Source organism: Lepidochelys kempii, chromosome 4 (assembly GCF_965140285.1).
Source record: "Lepidochelys kempii isolate rLepKem1 chromosome 4, rLepKem1.hap1, whole genome shotgun sequence".
Lineage (NCBI taxonomy): Eukaryota > Metazoa > Chordata > Testudines > Cheloniidae > Lepidochelys > Lepidochelys kempii.
Genome location: NC_136383.1, coordinates 109,863,589 through 109,882,169, shown reverse-complemented (window position 1 = coordinate 109,882,169; position 18,581 = coordinate 109,863,589). Strand labels below are relative to the sequence as shown.

Here is an 18,581-nt window from a genome sequence, read left to right as displayed (position 1 = left end):
TGATTTGCTTATGCCCGGTTTACCAAGGAATTCAGATTGCTTTGTATCAGTGACCTGTCCTCTTCATTATTTATCACTTCCCCAAGTTTTGGGTCATCTGCAAACTTTATCAGTGGTGATTTTATATTTTCTTCAATGCCCTTAATAAAAATGTTATGTAGCATAGGGCTAAAAACCGGACTCTGCAAGACCCCACTAGAAACACATCTGTTGAATGATGACTCCCCATTTACAATTACATTTTGAAATCTCTCAGTTAGCCAGCTTTGAATCCATTTAATATGTGCCATGTTAATTGTAGTGTTTATGAAGAATTCATTCCATGATCCATTCTGAGTAGCTGCCAGCCCTGTTGGATCAGAAGCAATCCTCACACAGGTTGACCAGTGTGATCAAAGATACTTCATTGCCTGTCCCAGCAAGTTTCTTTCACCTACTGAACAATGATACTTTCAGACAGAACCTCTTACTGTAGCATGGGGATGTTCCCATTTTCATTTATACATTTATGGATGTCATTTCCCAATTCTGACTGATCACAAACCTCTTGAACCCATGTTCAACAATCCCTCTTTTGCCCACTAGCTCTCATTGAGCAGTGGATGCTCAAATTACATGATTTTGACTACAAATTATGTATTGGCCTGGAAAGGATAACCCTTCTGACTGCTTCTCCAGACACCCTATTCCAGAAACAGCTAACTGTCACAACACTACCATGAAAGCAGAAGCACATGTAAACTTAGTCCTCTCACAAATCATTTCTATAGCTCTCTCATTACAACAAATACAAACAGATGAAAAGTCCGACACATTTCTCCAAAAGGCCATCAAAACCATTTGCAGTGGTAAATGGAAAGAACTTCTGTGTAGCCTACAACATCTGACTCCTGAAACACAAGTTGTTCTATGATTGTTTACCCATGTTATAGGTGAACTACCCATCATGGACGATGACCCCCTGCTCCGAAATTCAAGACTTGTTATTCCATGTTTGTTCTGGGTTCACATGATTGATTTGGCTCACAAAGGTCATGAGGGACTGGTAAAAACAAATTCCCTGCTCAGAGAAAAAGTCTTGTTCCCTGGAATTGATGGACTAATTGAAATTTGCATTTTGCCAGGCAGCAGATCTGCAAAATCACACTCCTCCACTACATGAATCTCCTCTGCCAACATCCTCATGCATGGAAGTTAGTGTGTATTTTGGGGATGTCCCTAATGGAAAACATTTACTGGTTGTAATACCTGACTATTTTCATTATCCAGAAGTTGAAATGATCAGCCCTACTTCTGCCAATGCTGTTATACCCAAACTAGATCTGATTTTGTCAGTCTGCGGCATAACTGCTGTTATGAATACTGACAATGGTCCTCCCTTTCAAGGCTCTCAATTTGCAGAGTATCTTGGTTTCAAACTTCGTAAACTTACTCTGCACTGGCCATATGATAATGGAGAAGTTGAGAGTTTTATCTGAATACTGAAGAAGGCAGCACAATTTGCTTCAGCTGATGGTCTGGACATAAAACAGGAGATATTTAGTTTCCTCTGTAGTTTTCAAACCACTCCCCACTATTCACCTGGCATGGTGCCAACAACTGTTGTGGTTGGCAGCCAGCTAAGAACAAAATTGCCACAAATTGAGATAAGAGCAGATGATGAACCTCTATGCCAATATGACAATGAAGTGAAGCTCATTATGAAAAGAATATGCTAACTAGTGCAGATGGGCCAAGACCACATCTTTCAATGTGGGAGATGTAGTTCTTGTCAGGTGTCAGAGTAGCAGCCGTGTTAGTCTGTATCCGCAAAAAGAAAAGGAGTACTTGTGGCACCTTAGAGACTAACAAATTTATTTGAGCATAAGCTTTCATGAGCTACAGCATTGTTTCATGTTATCTGTGTATATAAAATCTCCCTACTGTATTTTCCACTGCATGCATCTGATGAAGTGAGCTGTAGCTCATGAAAGCTTATGCTCAAATAAATTTGTAAGTCTCTAAGGTGCCACAAGTACTCCTTTTCTTTTTGTAGTTCTTGTCAGAAACTTTCAGCCTCACAACAAACTCTCTACATCCTTTTATCCTGAGGCTTACAAAATCACAGTGGTCAAAGGCATGATGGTCATTGCTCAGAGAGGATTCCATAAAGTCACATGAAATGATTCTCACATCAAACCACTTTGTAGCACTTAATATATTCCCACTCCTTAGGTACATGATGACAACATTACAGAGACTGAGACCCCTGTGCTCTCTCCAATGCAAGTGAATGAGTCGACCTCTCTGCTCCAGAGGTGAAAAGTTAGTTACTTAAAAAGAATGTCTTTTTTTGCATTATTATAGGTAATTCTATCATTTCCATCTAGTAATGGACCAATACCATTGTTAGTATTCTTTTTGTTCCTAATGTACTTTTTAAAACTTTTTTATCGTCCTTAACTGTACTGGCCATAGACTTCTCCTTGTGCCCCTTTGCTTCCCTTATTGCTTTTCTACAATTCCTAGCTTCTGATATATATATTCATTGCTATCAACTTCCTCTTTCTTCCATTTGCTACATATTATTTTTTTAATTTTGTATAGCTGTCTTCACTTCCCCTCTAAACCAGATGTTTTTTTAACCAATATTGCATTCTTCCTCGATTGTGGGATTCTGATTTTGGGGATCTAGTAAAATGTTCTTAAATAATTCCTAATTATCATTCATATTTTTCTGATTAAATTCTTCCTCCCAGCTGATTTGGCTCATAATTGTTTTCAGCTTTGTGAAATTGGACACTGTTTAAGCACCAATCATATATATAGTGACAAAGTTCCTCCTCTACCTTGGTGGTTCTTGCCTTATTGGCGGATTTGCTCGCCTTGGAGCTTCACGGCAGCCCTCAGTTTGGCTGTTTTCGTAAACTCACAGTCCAGGTCAACTCCTCCTGTGTCTGACCAGGAGTTGGGAGGTTTGGGGGGGAACCCGGGCCCGCCCTCTACTCCAGGTTCCAGCCCAGGGCCCTGTGGAATGCAGCTATCTAGAGTGCCTCCTGGAACAGCTGTGTGACAGCTACAACGCCCTGGGCTAGTTCCTCATAGCCTCCTCCCAACACCTTCTTTATCCTCACCATAGGACCTTCCTCCTGGTGTCTGATAATGCTTGTACTCCTCAGTCCTCCAACAGTATGCGTTCTCACTCTCAGCTCCTAGCATCTCTTGCTCCCAGCTCCTTACACGTGCACCACAAACTGAAGTGAGCTCCTCTTTAAACCCAGGTGCCCTGATTAGCGTGCCTTAATTGATTCTAGCAGCTTCTTGATTGGCTGCAGGTGTTCTAATCAGCCTGTCTGTCTTAATTGTCTCCAGAAGGTTCCTGATTGTTCTGAAACCTTCCCTATTACCTTACCCAGGGAAAAGGGACCTACTTAACCTGGGGCTAATATATCTGCCTTCTATTACTCTCCTGTAGCCATCTGGCCTGACCCTGTCACAATATATATTTCACTGGTCTGGACATTATTATTTTTGCATTATTTTAGTTCTGTGATCAGTTCCTCTTTATCTGTCAGGATGAAGTCTAATATAGAATTCCCCCATGCTGGATGTTTTAGTTTATGCAGCATGAGACCATCAGTATATGTCACTCAAACTGAAGGGCATAGTTTGTTGCGAGTTTCACATGATCAAACAGAGTTTTTTCATATGCAATTATAGATGGGTGCACAAGGAGCTGGTTCCCCAGTGTGATTTGGTGGTCTGTAGCAGACACCAACTAATGTCCCATCTTGTGCTTCATCTGTAGGCTTGGCAGCATTCAATTTTAATCAATATATGTCACTAAACATCAATTTCAGCTGACATGCTGAAATCAATTACAAAAAAATAGATCGATAACAGCAGGAGTGCAGCCTCCCTTCCTTTGCCTGCAGGGATCAGATGTCACTGGCCCTGCGACCGCACAGAGAATCCTCTGCAGACCACTGCCCCTGCAGGCACACAGCTTGGGGGAGGCTGCGGTTCTGGAGGGGCAGAGCAGAGATCCCTGGCCAGGACGGCAAGTAAAAGAAGGAGGACAAGCCACCCGGTTGCTAAATGGCTATGTTCCCTCATGCCTGGAAGCTCCTCTTCCTTTGGCCCTGGCTCTAGGTCTCTTCTTTGCCCTGCCAGGGCTTCAACCTTAACCACACCTTCTGCTTGCAGGGATCCAGTGTCATCAGCCCTGCTGTCATTGACCCACTCACTCACTTCATCAGTGAGGAGTGTGAGAGCTGTCCCTGTTGGGGGCTGTCCACAGCTTCCCCTGCACCTTGTGCCCCACAGCCACGCAGGGAACCTCCGCAGTCCTGCTATCAACACTGCCCTAACCCTAACACCAACTTATCCCCAGCAACTGTACAAATAAATAAAAATAAATACAAATAAAACAAATTCACATATAAAAATCCATATGAATTGTCAAATGTAGAGAAAACAAGTAAAAATTCAACGTTGCCAAGCTTGTCTATCTGTTAGAACATTGTTCCATAAGCATTCAAGATCATTTTCTTCTGAGTTATCAGTGACTTGGAAAAAAGTAATGCCATTTTTGACATAGAGTGCCACTTCTGCTTCTTTTTGCCCACCTAGTCCTTTCTAAAGAGGTTATAACCATTGATTTTCACGTTCCAATCATGGCACATCCCACCAGTTTCCAGTAATGCTAACTAGATTAAATTTATGCTCATAAATGAGAAATTCCAATTTCTCTTGTTATCCAGGCTCCTAGCACTGATGTATAGGAAATTAAAGGATTTCTTTTCTTCATGTGCTTTGGTTCCTTGATTCATTTTCTCAACATCTTGATTTTGTGCTGATTGAGTGCTCCTATCTTCCCTCTTTTTATTCTCCCCTTTTGTTGTTAGTTTATTGTGCTCCTGACTACTGTAGCCAGTCTGTCTCCAAAGAGATTGGTCCCCCTTTTACTGAGCTGGAGGTCATCCAAATTATACTGCTTCCTTTCCCACAGAAGGTAGATCAGTGTTCCACCAAACCCAACACAATGTACCTCACCAGTGGTTACTGCCAGAATCTTCTGCTAGGTCTCCTGTATGACTTCCTCTCTCTCCAACTCCTTCTTGGCCAGGTCCTTTCTTCCGTGAACCCGGAGTTCCCTGATGTTTCCTGAACCCGGCTGTCTAGGAACTCCTCAGCTTCTCTGATTTTTCAATGATGTATCTACTTGCCCCCTTCTCATCTGGCACAGCCACCAACTTGCACTTCATTTACAGGCAGGAAAGAAAACATGGCACATCCATTGCAGGTCACTACCACTGTTCCAGTACTGTTCCATCTTGAAATCGCTCATAGAGCTGGACCTGGAAGGAAATCCTCTGAGTCCCTTCAAAACTCTCCTGTTAGCTGCCTCCTGTTAGTGGCTCTTGAGTTCACCTAGCAAATGACTTTTTATACCTTTTTTCCCTGCTTACCTCAGCTCCAACCCTCGCCACCAGGGTGCTATTAACCTCAATGAGCAGGCCATGACATCCCCCCAAATGAGCATCCAAAGCCATGCACTACTATCTGTTAAAGGTTACTGTTGATATCACAAAGCACTAGGAAGTATAACGTAGGGAATAGTTCTGCAGTGATAGGAGAATGGACTAAGAAGATACTTCCATCTGTAATTTGAGTGCTATGATTCTCATCCTCGCTGAGGCAAATATATACATTTTCTAGGGTAATGGTTCTCAACCAGGGTCCGTGGCCCCCTATGGGTCTGTGAGACCTTTCAGGGGCCTCAGGGCCCCCTGGCTGAAACCCATGCTCCGAGCCCTGGCACCCCCCTCAAAACTGTCAGCGGTGTGGTGTGTAGCTGAAGCTGGTAGCAGCAGGGGGCTGAATCCAGGAGCCCCAATGCCCCCTTCCATCCCCCCAAGCTGAAGCCAGGAGCAGCATGGGAGACCAGGTGCGTCCCCTCTCCACCCTGGGTCTGAAGCCAGCAGCGGTGTGGGGCAGAAGCCAGGAGCTCCAGTGCCCCCCACCCCCGATCTGAAGCTGGGAGCTGTGCATGGCTGAAGGTGGGAACCCAGATGCCACCCCTCTCCCCCCCACGTGCTGAAGCTAGGAGTGGTGGTGGAGCCCCAGCACCTCCCTCCCCATCTGAATCCAGCAGCAGTGTGGGGCAGAAGCCAGGAGCCCCAGTTCTTCCCGGGGGCAGGAGCCCATGGGCAGAGTGGGGGCAGGCACCAGGAAGTTGCTTCCCCAAACTGCAGTGCCTCACCCAGAGTGGGGCAGTCCCGGGGGCAATCCAGCCCCTCCCTCCCCCTCCTCATCTCCCCCAGTTCCCCTCAGGCCCTGTACTCTGGTCAAGGTGTAGGTGGGAAGCCAGAGCCATGCAGTACAGGGCAGCTGCTCCTCTGGCTGGTGGTGCCATGGAGCAGGCAGCTATAGCATCCCCCCATCTGCTGCTGGTGCCCAGGGTTGCAGCTGCTCCTCTGCTCCCAGCCCGCTTTGACTGCTCATGTAGTCGGCAAGAGTTACCCAGGCATGCAGCCACTGCAGGGGGAACCCTCATACCACACAGCCCCTAGCTACCCCCTCCCTGCACCCTGAGCTACTGCCTTGCCCATGCACAGCCCCTAGTTATCCCTTTCCCTGCACCCTGAGCTATCCCCCTGCCCCCACACGGCCCCTAGCTACCCCACTCGCTGCACCCTGAGCTACTCCCCACCTCCACAGACAGCCCTTAGTTACCCCCTCCATGCACCCAGTGTGGTTTTCAAACCTTTTGAACTGAGCACCCCTTTGAGTTATATTTTTTGGTTGCATCTCCCCTGGGTGGCCTGCTGAAGTGAGTCAGGGAGTGGAAGTGGCACTTCCTCCATGGACTGTGTTGTGCAGAGCTGGCCTGAGCCCCACTGGCCCCTTTCCCTCCTGCCCCCTAAATAAAAGTCAAACTACGCTTATGCCCAAGGACCCTCCGTGCTGGCCCGGAGCCCCGAGTCCCCTGCCCCACCCCCACTGGGCCCTGGAGTTTGTATAGCATGTCAAGGGGGGCCTCTGAGAGAGAAGGGTTGAGAACCCTTTTCTGGGGTGGGGGGGAATTATTCATATAACTCTGATGAGAAATACGAATGTTAAAAAAGGAAACTGACATAACATCTCAGTTTTCTGCAAGAGAAAGTTATAATGAAGGAAAAAATTGGAAGGTTTAAAAAAATAAATAAAATCCAACCTTTTTTGGTAAAGAAAAATATATCTTTGAGAACCATGACTACTGCTGAAAATTTGAGTAAGGCTAGAAACAACTGACCACAGAGAGGTACCTATAGTACCACATTTAAAAAAGATCATGAAATTATAAGGAAAATATATAAAGGAGATATTAGTTCCTTGTAATAGTTGCTCCACTGTTTATCAAAGATAAGTTAAAGTGTATTGTTTCAGCCATCAGAGGTCCATAGAAGCTTCTATCGCTGTCAGTACTGTAGTTAAGTTATCATTTTTCTGCTACAGAAGGTCTTGATCCATTCTTTGCAGTCTGATAAACTTATTTCACTGACTGAAGCCTAATTGTATTCTTTCCATGTAAATACATCTATTGGCAAAATGACCTCCATATCCTCCAACTTGACTGGGTAGTTTCCACAGTTTCTCCTTGTTGACAGAGTCACAAACACAAAATGTGAACAATATTTCTGTATTACTGATTTCATCCCTGCTTTGGCTCTCAAAGCCAATTGACATGACAGTTAAAATTAGCAGGACAAGGTCAAACTGTCAAAGATGAAGGTGGCTGTAAGAAGAGGGGCTTCTGAGCCTTTGTTTGCTTGTCAGTTGGGCTGCTATGTCAGCTTAAATACCATCAGTGAAAAAACCACAGAACATAGCTTAAGGAGTAATGGGGAGCTTGCGGGTCAGGGGGAAGGGGGATGCACATTTGAACAATGATCAAACAAGAGCAAAACCTAGAGAGGGCATACTCTCAGGACACTATGGCATGAGTGTCTTTCAAAAAATGTCAGTGCAGGCTGATTAAATAACCATTCTGCCAAGGGGAAGTTGATCAGCCTACAGTATACAATAATTGTTCATATGCACTTGCACAACAGTTCTGAAATACTTTACATAGGTGAAAAATTTTACAGTGCCATGATTAAAAGGAATATTGCACAAAAATATAATATTTGCTGGACCTAATATGCCAGTATTTCACATTTTTGCTTGATTTGCATTCTGTTGACATGATTTAAAAGCTTCTCAGAATGGCATTTTGCCCAGACACAGCTTGAAAATCTAAGCTATCCTACAAAGGCAGGTGAAATTAGTTTTGCCACACATACAGTTCCATTCATAAATCTTTGCTCAGTGTAGTTCAGTGCAATTTATTCCATTAATGATTATCTGTAGCTCAAAAAAGTTATTTGATCTATATTTACCGAAGATTTTTCTCCTATGCTAGCTCATCCTCTCTCTCTCTCTCTCTCTCTAATCTACATTCATATTCTTACAAAGAATCCCTTTTTTCCAAGGGTAAATTCTTCTCTTTGTGTGACCAGAAGATATCAGGACAGTACAAAATCATTAAAATGGAAAATGAAGTAGGATACATTTGGGGGGATGTGAGTGGGTTTGGTAAATGCAAACTAATTAGAAAAATGATGCTACCTACTATTGTCTGTCACTAAGTATTGAAAATACATCAAGATGTGAAAGGGATGAAAAGACATACATAATAAAAAAAAATTCACAAAACAGTCATTAGATGAAAGTATAATGCAGACACATTTTCTGCATATAGACAAGCTTCATGTGCATTGTTAAATATCATAGATTCAAGTTCTGCACATCAGTCCTAGAAGTCAATGATTAAGGACTGCAGAAATTGGCCCAAATCTTCTTGCTTTGTGTTTGTACAACACTTAGCACAATGGGGTCCTGGTGTATGATGGGGTTATTATTATATACAATGATGATATAAATAATAATAATAATAATTGATGTAACTTATTGGGAGACAAAAACATACTTATATTGTGAGGGGAAGGAACCTGACAAGGAGGAACCTGGGGAGAAAGGGTATCACCAGGATCAAGTAAGGTATGAAGAGGAGGAGGAAATGGTGTTTCTGGGGCAGATGGAAGAGTCAGAGAGAAGGTAAGAAACCTCAGTGACAGAACAGAGGGACCAAAGCATTGGTTGTGGAGTGACTCAGTTATGGAGCGAACCAAAACGGAGGAGGGTAAATTACAGAGCAAGTCCGTTATACAGAGGGGGTTGGAAGCAATGGGAATCAACTAAGGAAGAAGAATGTTCTAGGTGTTCTTGCATAGAGCAGGACTTAGTGATATCACCAACAGCATATTAGAAAGTTGTGAAGGTGTTTGGTGCTGTGTTCCTGGCTGTGCTCAGGAACATTGCCCCAGCTTCCAGAAAGCTGGGAGAAGGTAGTGGTTTCAGGAAGTACAAGTAAAGGCCAAGTGTCTCTCTAGGAACCATGTTCGGTTGCTGGCTCTGCTGGCAAATGTTGTAGGGTAGCAAATCGCAGGAAGGATGCTGGCTTCTTCCAGCCACTGGAATCAGCATTCGTGCGGCAGTATTTAATTAAATGCTGTTCATTTATAAAGCATTAGTGATATTTGCAATCACCTTACCTCATATTTTTTAAAACCTTTTCTTTTTCTTTTTTTTTAAATAATCCTGCTGTGTTGGAACACATGTGAATTTGTGGTTTAGAAAACTAATCCTGTGTCCCTTCCCCATGTGCAATTTCACTTGTAGGTCAACAGGATTTTGTTGCCTTATTTTGTACGTCAGTGTCCCATTAACCTAATGTAATAATTACCACAGCTTTCTGAGCAAGTTTTATCTATGAAGTCATGAGGGCAATCTGTCTGGAATATAATACTCTACTCTCATAGTTTAGCCCTCATTAACTAGTCAAACCTAGTGACAGTCTTCAATAGCATTAATTCTTTTGTGTTTCATTTTAAGTGATTTCTTTCTAGCTATTTGAATAATCTAAAATAATCTTATTACTCTATCTGCATTTAATGGGGACATTTTCTTTTTTTACTGGGATGCACTTATATTTATTTTCTGGGCAACTTGCCATAGAGCCGTTTTATAAAAAGCTGACAGAAGTACCTATATTTAATTTATCTTTATTTTACTGTCTGTAGCAAATGCACAGTATGTATTTACAAGGATCCAGTTAGAAATTTGTTAGCTGGCCTATATTTCTGTTGCCAAATGGGAGACAGAATTCAAATAAAGAATCGGGTTTCCAAGGCCTGAATCGTGGCACCTGACAGTGTCACCAACAATGTGTGTTGAAGGGCAGATACTCTGAGGTGCAAAACACCTGCTGTGATGCACTGAGCGCCTGAAACTCCTAAAGACTTGAATGGGGGCAAGGGAGCTCAGCATTTGTCAGGAACAGGCCCTGAGTTTCCATTAAGACAAAGCAATTGTTCTTCCCGCATTGTCCCCCAGGTTCATAGAATGCTAATAGCATTGATTCCACAGGAAGTTAATTCACCTATTATCTCAGCTGGGATGGAACTCTCCATGTATTAGGACACAAAAAGGTGAAGAAGCTGGGAAACCAGAAAGCACTAACAATTGACTCACTTTACTGTTTCATGCTGGCAAACGTGCTTATTTATTATTTATAATGGGAAAACGTTTGCTTATTTATTTCTGCACATAAAAATAATTGTAAAATTGTGTTTAAACTGCTAGAAATACTTTGAAAACCCCATACAGGCTGGGAATCAATCTTGATAATCAAGAAATTTGCCTTGAAAGAAATTAGGAGCAACAGACATCACAGAACTTACTTAGTTCCTACCCACAACCATTCCAGTTTAGAAGATTCTATGGAAGTATTTTATTTTGTATTCCTTAAACTTGATTCCTTTAAGTTTACTTACATCCCACAAAAGATTGCTGTTACTAAATATTGCACATCTTCTTAGTCATTAATGATCAATTTCTGCGCATGTATTTCCCTCCAGAATGTAGCAATGAAAAAAGAATACAAAATTCTCAATGATTTTTTGAAATACTGCACAGGTGCAAGTTGCAGCTGTTGTGGGTAAACTATGTTTTTCTCAAATAATTCAAAGCCCATCAGAGAAATGCAAGGATCGCTGCATTCTCATTAAAAGAAAAATGTCTTCATTGGAGGATACAGAAGATTCCATGCACAGTACACCTACCCAAAAGGTTTTTTACAAATCTATGTTATAAATACCCATAGATATATGTAATCCCTTGGGTTTTTAAAAAATAATATGGAATTAGTTAATTTTTTAAAAGAATTTCACTGACGTTTCAAACTTAAATGAGATGGCAAGGTTAGAATTCAATATTCAATATACAGTAATGTTTTCAAAAGGAAAAGAAATGGATATCCTCCAGACATATTTTATATATACAGTTTTCCATATGAAAATGTATGTTAACAACAAGGAAAATTGCATTTGCCAGATGAAATGGTATATGTGGTTGTTACTGGATGTTTATATGTTTTCACATACTGTGGGGTGCCTGCATTCCTTTTAGTTCACAATTTTTAATTAGGGCAGTACTCTGTAGACTTCCTTTTTTTCATGTTGAAAAATGCAGTGGTCCAGAAACTACATAGAATTTCATGTCAGGACCATGTTATCACACCAATATGCCAGAACTGCATTGGCTGCCAACAGGTAGAATTCAAGATGTGGTGTTAAAGTCCTAAATAATTTAGGACCTATTTACCTGAGAGAATGGCTCTTTCACTGTGCCATATTGCCGTAATTAAGATTAAGAAGAGGAACTCAAAGTGGAGATTCCTCAGTATAAAAAAGAAAGTCACTAACTGGGCTTTTGTACATTAATTTTAGCCTACTGTGACTGTTCCTCCTCATGATCATAGTGTCTCCTTGAGTCAGGAGATGGTGTTGCACTGATCTGTGCCTCTACCACCCCTTTTGGCTGTTCCCATTTTACTGCACCAGCTTGTCCTTTATCTTTGTGTTCTACAACCTAGCCGTCCAGCCAGGCCCCTTCTATAATCTTGTTCTCTTCTGGCGTATCAAAAGTCTGAAGATTCCAATCACCCATAAACAAAAAAAAATCCTTCTGCCCCCTTTCAGTCCTCTCTGAGGACTTCCTCCACAGGAGACTCCTTTGCTTCCCTTGCCTCTCTCCATGCAGGAAAATCCTGCCTTTTCTGCAGTCTTTCCCTGACTGAGCTACCTCAGCCCAGCTATAAGGTCCAAGTATTTAATGGATCATCATCTCTCTTCTCCCGCTCTGACCAGGAGGCAATCAGTCAATCACCCCATAAGTGTGGAACTTGTCTTTAATTGTTTTTTTCCCCCTTCTCTAGCAGGTGACAGAGGGAACCGCATCACACCTATAAAATAAATAGAGATGTTCAAAATAACCTGAAATTTTTCAATTGGGAAAAAAAAAGGAGAAATTTTGAGGAAAAATTTGTCCTTTTTTCTAATCAGCTCTTCTATAAAGGTCTAAATGGTCTGGATTACTAAGGCACCTTCTCTTACTGTGGCTCGCTGATGGAGTTGAAACACTGGCATTTGGGGCCAGATCCTGAGCTGGTATTATTTGTTATTAATCCATAGACTTCCGCAGAACTATGTTGATATCCACCATCTGAGGATCTGGCCTTTGACTTAGCCAGGGGTTCTCACCATAAATTTTTTGGTGGCCTCAGAGTGTGGCCACAAAATCTTGCTGGTGACCACTATGACAATTTCCCCTAAAATAATTAATTTAGGAAAAACAAATAAATATGCACATATACATATCCAAATCATAGTAATTTATTTATGTAGGGTTTTAATTTGCACACTCAGTAATAATAATATACAGTTGTCTCTATTCTTTACTGGTCCTAAACAGAATAGATACACAATAAGGTGTTTTGTATGTTCTTGTCTTTTTTGTTGTTGTCTTTGGTTTTTTTAAGACTTGCTAGCTAGTAAATCTGCTCCTGTGAAAAGTGATATTTGTATATTTGTTAATATCACTTTTCACAGCAGCAGACTTGTTCTCTAGCTCTGAGGCAGTGAAGAGTAATATTTACAAACATATACATACCACTTTTCACAGCAGACTTACTCAGCCCTGGCAAGCCAGGGGACAAATTAATCCCTGGATGGGGCGGTGGGTAGGGAGACAGTGGGCGCTAAGGGTGATCGTGTGGATGGATGAGGAGTTGAGGGCAGTAGTGGGGGCCAGGGGTGATAAGGGGGCTGATGAGCCCAGAGGTCAGGAAAACGGAGCCTGCCACTGCACAGCCAAAACCCACAGCCCAAAGCTCCATGGTCAGAGCCCATGGCTGGAGCCTACCACCTGCCACCCCAGGCCTAAAGCTGGAAGCCTGAGCCACACCACCCCCGGGAAGGTGGGGAACTCACACCAGCTATCTGCTCCTCTGGCGCTTGTGGCTCTGAAGGGGGTCAGGGCCCAACCCTTCCTTGGAGCCCAAGGGGAAGAACCGCTGTTTTGCTCCAACCCCCACCCCTAATCACTGCCCAGGAGGCTGTGTCCACAAGAAAAGCCTCTGATGGCCGCATGTGGCCCTGGTGGCTGCATTTGAGAAACACTGACCTAGATACTCCATAGTATTGAACATAGGAGGCTACTGGCAAGATATGTTCCTTAAAGGGTCCTCAGGATTGGAACTTTCCTGTTGATCCTCCAGAGACAGCATTTGCTAACCTTCAGGTATGCAAATTCCATTCCGCTCCCTCCCCCTGCCCAGACATTTGGGGAAATGGCAGGTTAATGGATGACGCTATGAGACCCAGTCCATGACTCACTGAAGTCACTCGAAGACTGGTGGTTTTGTGGTGAGTTAGGGTAGTTGATAGGTTATTTTTAATGGTCAGGCCAGCTTTATTTATTTATTTATGCAGTAGCTAGGTAATCCATTAAGTATGTTTTAGGTCCGACATTTTGTTAATTAGGGTCAAACATCCAGAACTAGGATGTGCACTAAAAAGAAAATTGAAATAAATAAATAAAACGTTGGAGGCCCTGCTGGTGCTGGTAGGATCGAATTGAATATAGATCTATTTACGTTTACTGATCTCTCCTGAAAAATAGGAACCTAAAGTTAGGCGCCTAACTCTATATTTAGGCACCTGCCCAATTTTCTAAAGTTCTGAGTATCCAAATATTCACGTTCGTCTCAAGATCAATATGTTTGATTCCTACTTTTTAAAATCTTAGCCTAAGAAATTAATGTAGATAAATTAAAGCCAAGATTTCCATATGTGCGTCTACAGTCAGGCTCCAAAATCCATATTTAGGAAACTATTTTGAAAGTATTTTTGAAAGATAGAGATATATTCAAGGGAGTAACATTTTCATGAGTGATTTAGGAGCGTAGGTCCTATTCCAAAAAGTGACTTAGGCACTTATCCCAGTATATCCTAACCTATTCAGGGTTCTTAGACTAAACTCATGACCATAATATCTGAGCACCTCCCAAAAGTGCATTAATCAACGTGAAGAACACTTTTTTCTCTCCAAAGCAAAAATTATGTGAAGTATTTTATAAATTATTTTTATTTCTATATTCAATGTCTCCTATGTTCTATATGTTTATTATTGAAGGTGCAAAAAAGTGCACCTGGCACTTGGAACAGAAAGTGGTGAGATTTGAGATGGTGCTTATATCCTGTCGGATTTATTCCACTGCCTTAGAGCAAACTTGAGAAAGCTCTGTCTGCTTTATAGACAAGCTTTACCCTCATGGCTGACCACTCCTTTGTACTTGAGGAGTAAAATTGTCAATCACAATGCTCATCCCAGAGTTTCAGGTGATATTTTAGCTACCTGAGCCCAGACCACTGAATTCCTTGGAGATAAAAACAGAGAACCAGAATTTGATTTGATATTCTGTGTGACACCAGTGAAGAGAGCAGAGGACAGATTTGATGTGCTCATGGTAGCCCAGTGCTGCTTAGGAGATATGCTGCAGTGTTCTGTACTGAGTTGAAATTTCTTAAGAGCTAAAGACTTAATGCTCCTAGAATATTTCATTTATGTTGCCCAGCCTAGGGTGATAAAGCAATGTATTTCTGAGGCCAGATCTGCCAGGATGGGATGGAGTCTCCTAGCCAACCAGAGATTGTAGAAAGCTTTATTCTTCAACACTTGTTTGTAGGAGCTTAACATCAGCAAGGAATCCAATAGTAATTCTACCTTCACTATGCAAACCCATATAACTGCATATGTCCCAATCCTGCAACACGCACATGCTTAACTTTACACCCTGTGAGTAGTTCTGTTGCCTTCAGTGGGACTTCTCACAGTGTGTAAAGCTAAACACATGCATAAGTGTCTGCAAGATCGAGGTCGTAGTTTATAAAATTGATTCCTTGAAGATGTGCTCCAGAAGATTTAAAAGATATGTAGTGATGCATGCCTTTGTGAAGTATCATCTCTGTACATGCTGGTACAGTTCAGAAGAACCATAAATTGTTTGAATTGTCAGGTTTACTAGGAACATCCAAGGGAAAACTGATATCTCCTAAAATAAAACAGTTTCAAGTTTTTATTAATTCAGTGGATAGCAATAGTCCTAAAAAGTCTCCCTATTTAATTTTATACAGTTGTACTATATAGACTTTTCTTCTGCTCACTCACAACTGTAAAAAAGCATAAAGCTCTTATTCTATTGTCTGGTCATACCAGAAGGAAGACAGGAGGCATATCAGGAATAAAAGCAGATTTCTTCTGTGCATGGCTGTCCAAAGAATCTCGCAATAACTTTTAACTAGGTCTTTCCTGGTCAGGTATTTCACTTTGCCTGAAGTATATAACATGTCATCAGGTCTGGGTATAGGATGTGCATAAGGAACTGTGACAGCATTAAGTTTTCTGTAGTCAACATGAAACCTTACAGTCTTATCTTTTTTAGGAACCAGCTTAACAAGTGAGGTCCAGGAGCTGTCAGACTCTTTAATTATATCCATATCCAACATACTCTGTATTTCTTTACAAATTTGCTTCTGCACTTTGCCAGTGGTTTGGTGTGGCCTGCTGGGGCCAGCTGGCATCCCTCAGTGTCGATCCTATGGAGCATCTAATGAATCATCCCTGACATGCTAGAGAATACCTGCTCATGACTTTGCAGCACAGTTAAAGTTTCTGCCCTGTCAGTCTGTGTTAACTTTTTACATATCTCAGTGTTCTCAAGTGATGAGCCATCCTGGCATTCAGCCATCAGATCAATGAGGTGTTGTTTCAGACTCTCCCTCAGCACAAATCATATTCACAATGACTTCGCTATTGTGATAGGCTTTGAGTCTATTTATATGCACAGTCTGTGGGGCAACCATGCTGTGGGGTCTCAGTATGCTGTACATAGCCTCATTTCCTCTTTCCACAACCTCATAAGGTCCCTTCCATGAGTTTTGCATTTTGTGCCTTTTTACTGTAACACAGCACTAACTCTCCCACCTCAAATGTGCACTGGAAAACCTACTCAGATAAAAATAGTGAATAGGTCTTTTCCCAGTCCATCAGCCTCTGTATTAGAGCAACAGCTTCTGGGTCTCTAGGGGCATAGTTCACTGCTGATATGGAGCCAATAATATCCAAACTTCCCCCAGAAGTTGCTTCACACCCCTCTGGGCTTCTCCCCAAATCCATCCTATCTGAATTCTTAATTATCAGACACTCAAACCATTTCCCTATGATCTATCATCCCCAAAGGTGTGAAACCCAACCGTTTACCACCCAGAGTTCCCCTCATTCCAGGGGACTGCTGACACATATCACCTTATGACACATATCACCTAATTTCCCTTACTCAGACAAGCACAGGATTCTGTCACCCCTGAAGATGTGAAACCAGATCTCTTATCCCTCTGAGTCTTCCCTGCTCTCAGTGAAGTACTGGCCCACAGCTATTTACCTAGCTGTACCAGCTCCTTGCAGATCCTGGGTGACAGCACTTTCTAGCTGTGCCACAGACACACACAGCACTGACTCAGTTTCCCTGGGGAGCGTTTTCACCTTCGACCACTCAGTCTGGTTATGGTGGGCTTGTACCTGAGCCCTTGGACTCAACCTTGTTACATCATTGCTGAAACAACTTGCACATCAAGCAAAAATTTCCCATTCCACGGTCAGAAGGTCAGAACAACCGTTAGTGTCCATAATGAGTCAATGACTCAGGCTACAGGCTGAGCCCTGGGGTTCATCAGACCCACATCTGTTCACCATCTGGCCCCTGATCAAGCACACCCTTATGTCCTTCCACCTGGGTCCTGTGGGAATGACTTGATCCTCTTCCTCTGTTTTGAGCTGCCTGCTTTTGTCCTGGTCAACAAGCTTCTGTTGCTCAAGCTCTGCCTCTTGGTCTGACACATGGCTTCCAGCTCCGATCCTTTCTCCTCCCCGCCAGCCTTTTCCACTCCAGTTTCCACAGCTCTGGACCTCTTACCTTTGCCACTGCCTCTGCGGGATCATCTGGGGAATCATCTGCTTGGTTTCCTGCATGACATGTAGGACAATTTCTGATCCCCAGTTTGGAGCAGGTGTTGCACACTGCCTCATGGCCACTAGCTCTGAATTCTTCTGATCAGCTGATGACAGACCTCACTGTGCACACAGCTCTTCTAACTGCTTCTTGGTGAGCTCAACATCTGTTTCTTTGCTCAGCCTGCCTTTTTTGTTGATTACTCAACTTTATAGGCTTCTTTTTTTTCCTATTTCCTTTATCCGAAATAAACGAACAGAAAATAACAAAACTGTAAACTTTCATTGGCTGTTTCCTACCTTCTCGCTTGTGAATCACTTAAAAATCTATTTTACCATTGCTGGAAGTGCAAACCTTAGCTAATTAGCAATCTGTGAGTGTCCTGCCAACTATGCCACTGTGACACTATCTTGGGGCATCCAAAACTGTAGGTCACCTTGTTACCCCTCTGCCTTAGCAAAAGAGAAATTTGCTGGTGCTAAACTGAGTGACAACTCCTTACCACCCCAGTTTGTTAGGCAGTCAAATAAACTCCTTAGAACTCTGCCACCCCTTACTTTGCCTTGCAGGTAACGTTTGGTGCAGCCCAGTTCCTGAACACTCTGGAAGAGTATCCTCTGCAGTATCCAGCCCTCGTCACTGGACACTCACTGAAATTAGCAAGTCCACTCTCTCCAAAGAGACAATATGCACACCAGCCTGTTAGCTCAGCTGAGGATTTACATTTATAGAATATAGTTGTTTCTATAGATGTATAAGTGCAATCTATCAATTTTGGAAGTTTGGGAAAGGTAGAATTTCATACTGACCTAAAGAAATATGTTGAATGCTCTTGGCATTAAAAATGTAAAGGCTGCAGAAAGTCACACTTTGTCTGTGTGTCAATGCAATTAAGTGGGTTTGGAAAATGTTATTAATCCTATAACTGTAAAGTGGCAAATATCTACCCACTCTTTAAACAATATTGCACAGGTCAAACAGGGTTTAACCCCTGGTTAAACTAAAGAAGATTGAGAGAGGGCTATTTAAATTGTGCACAGCCATTTGAGGTTAGTGATCTTTGCCCAAACCTTTTTTGGATGCAAAACCTATTTGCACTATTGTCTTG

General features: G+C 42.4%; 1 protein-coding gene across 1 annotated transcript in view; it reads left to right on the top strand.

The window, feature by feature from the left end:
* The window catches only part of LOC140910017 (uncharacterized), a 29,837-nt gene extending 28,359 nt beyond the window's left edge, over positions 1-1,478 (top strand). The window contains exons 3-4 of the mRNA XM_073340119.2: positions 933-1,045; positions 1,125-1,478. Of these exons, the coding sequence (XP_073196220.2) occupies positions 933-1,045; positions 1,125-1,478 (467 nt within the window). The remainder of the gene's footprint in view (positions 1-932; positions 1,046-1,124) is intronic.
* Positions 1,479-18,581: the final 17,103 nt, after the last annotated feature.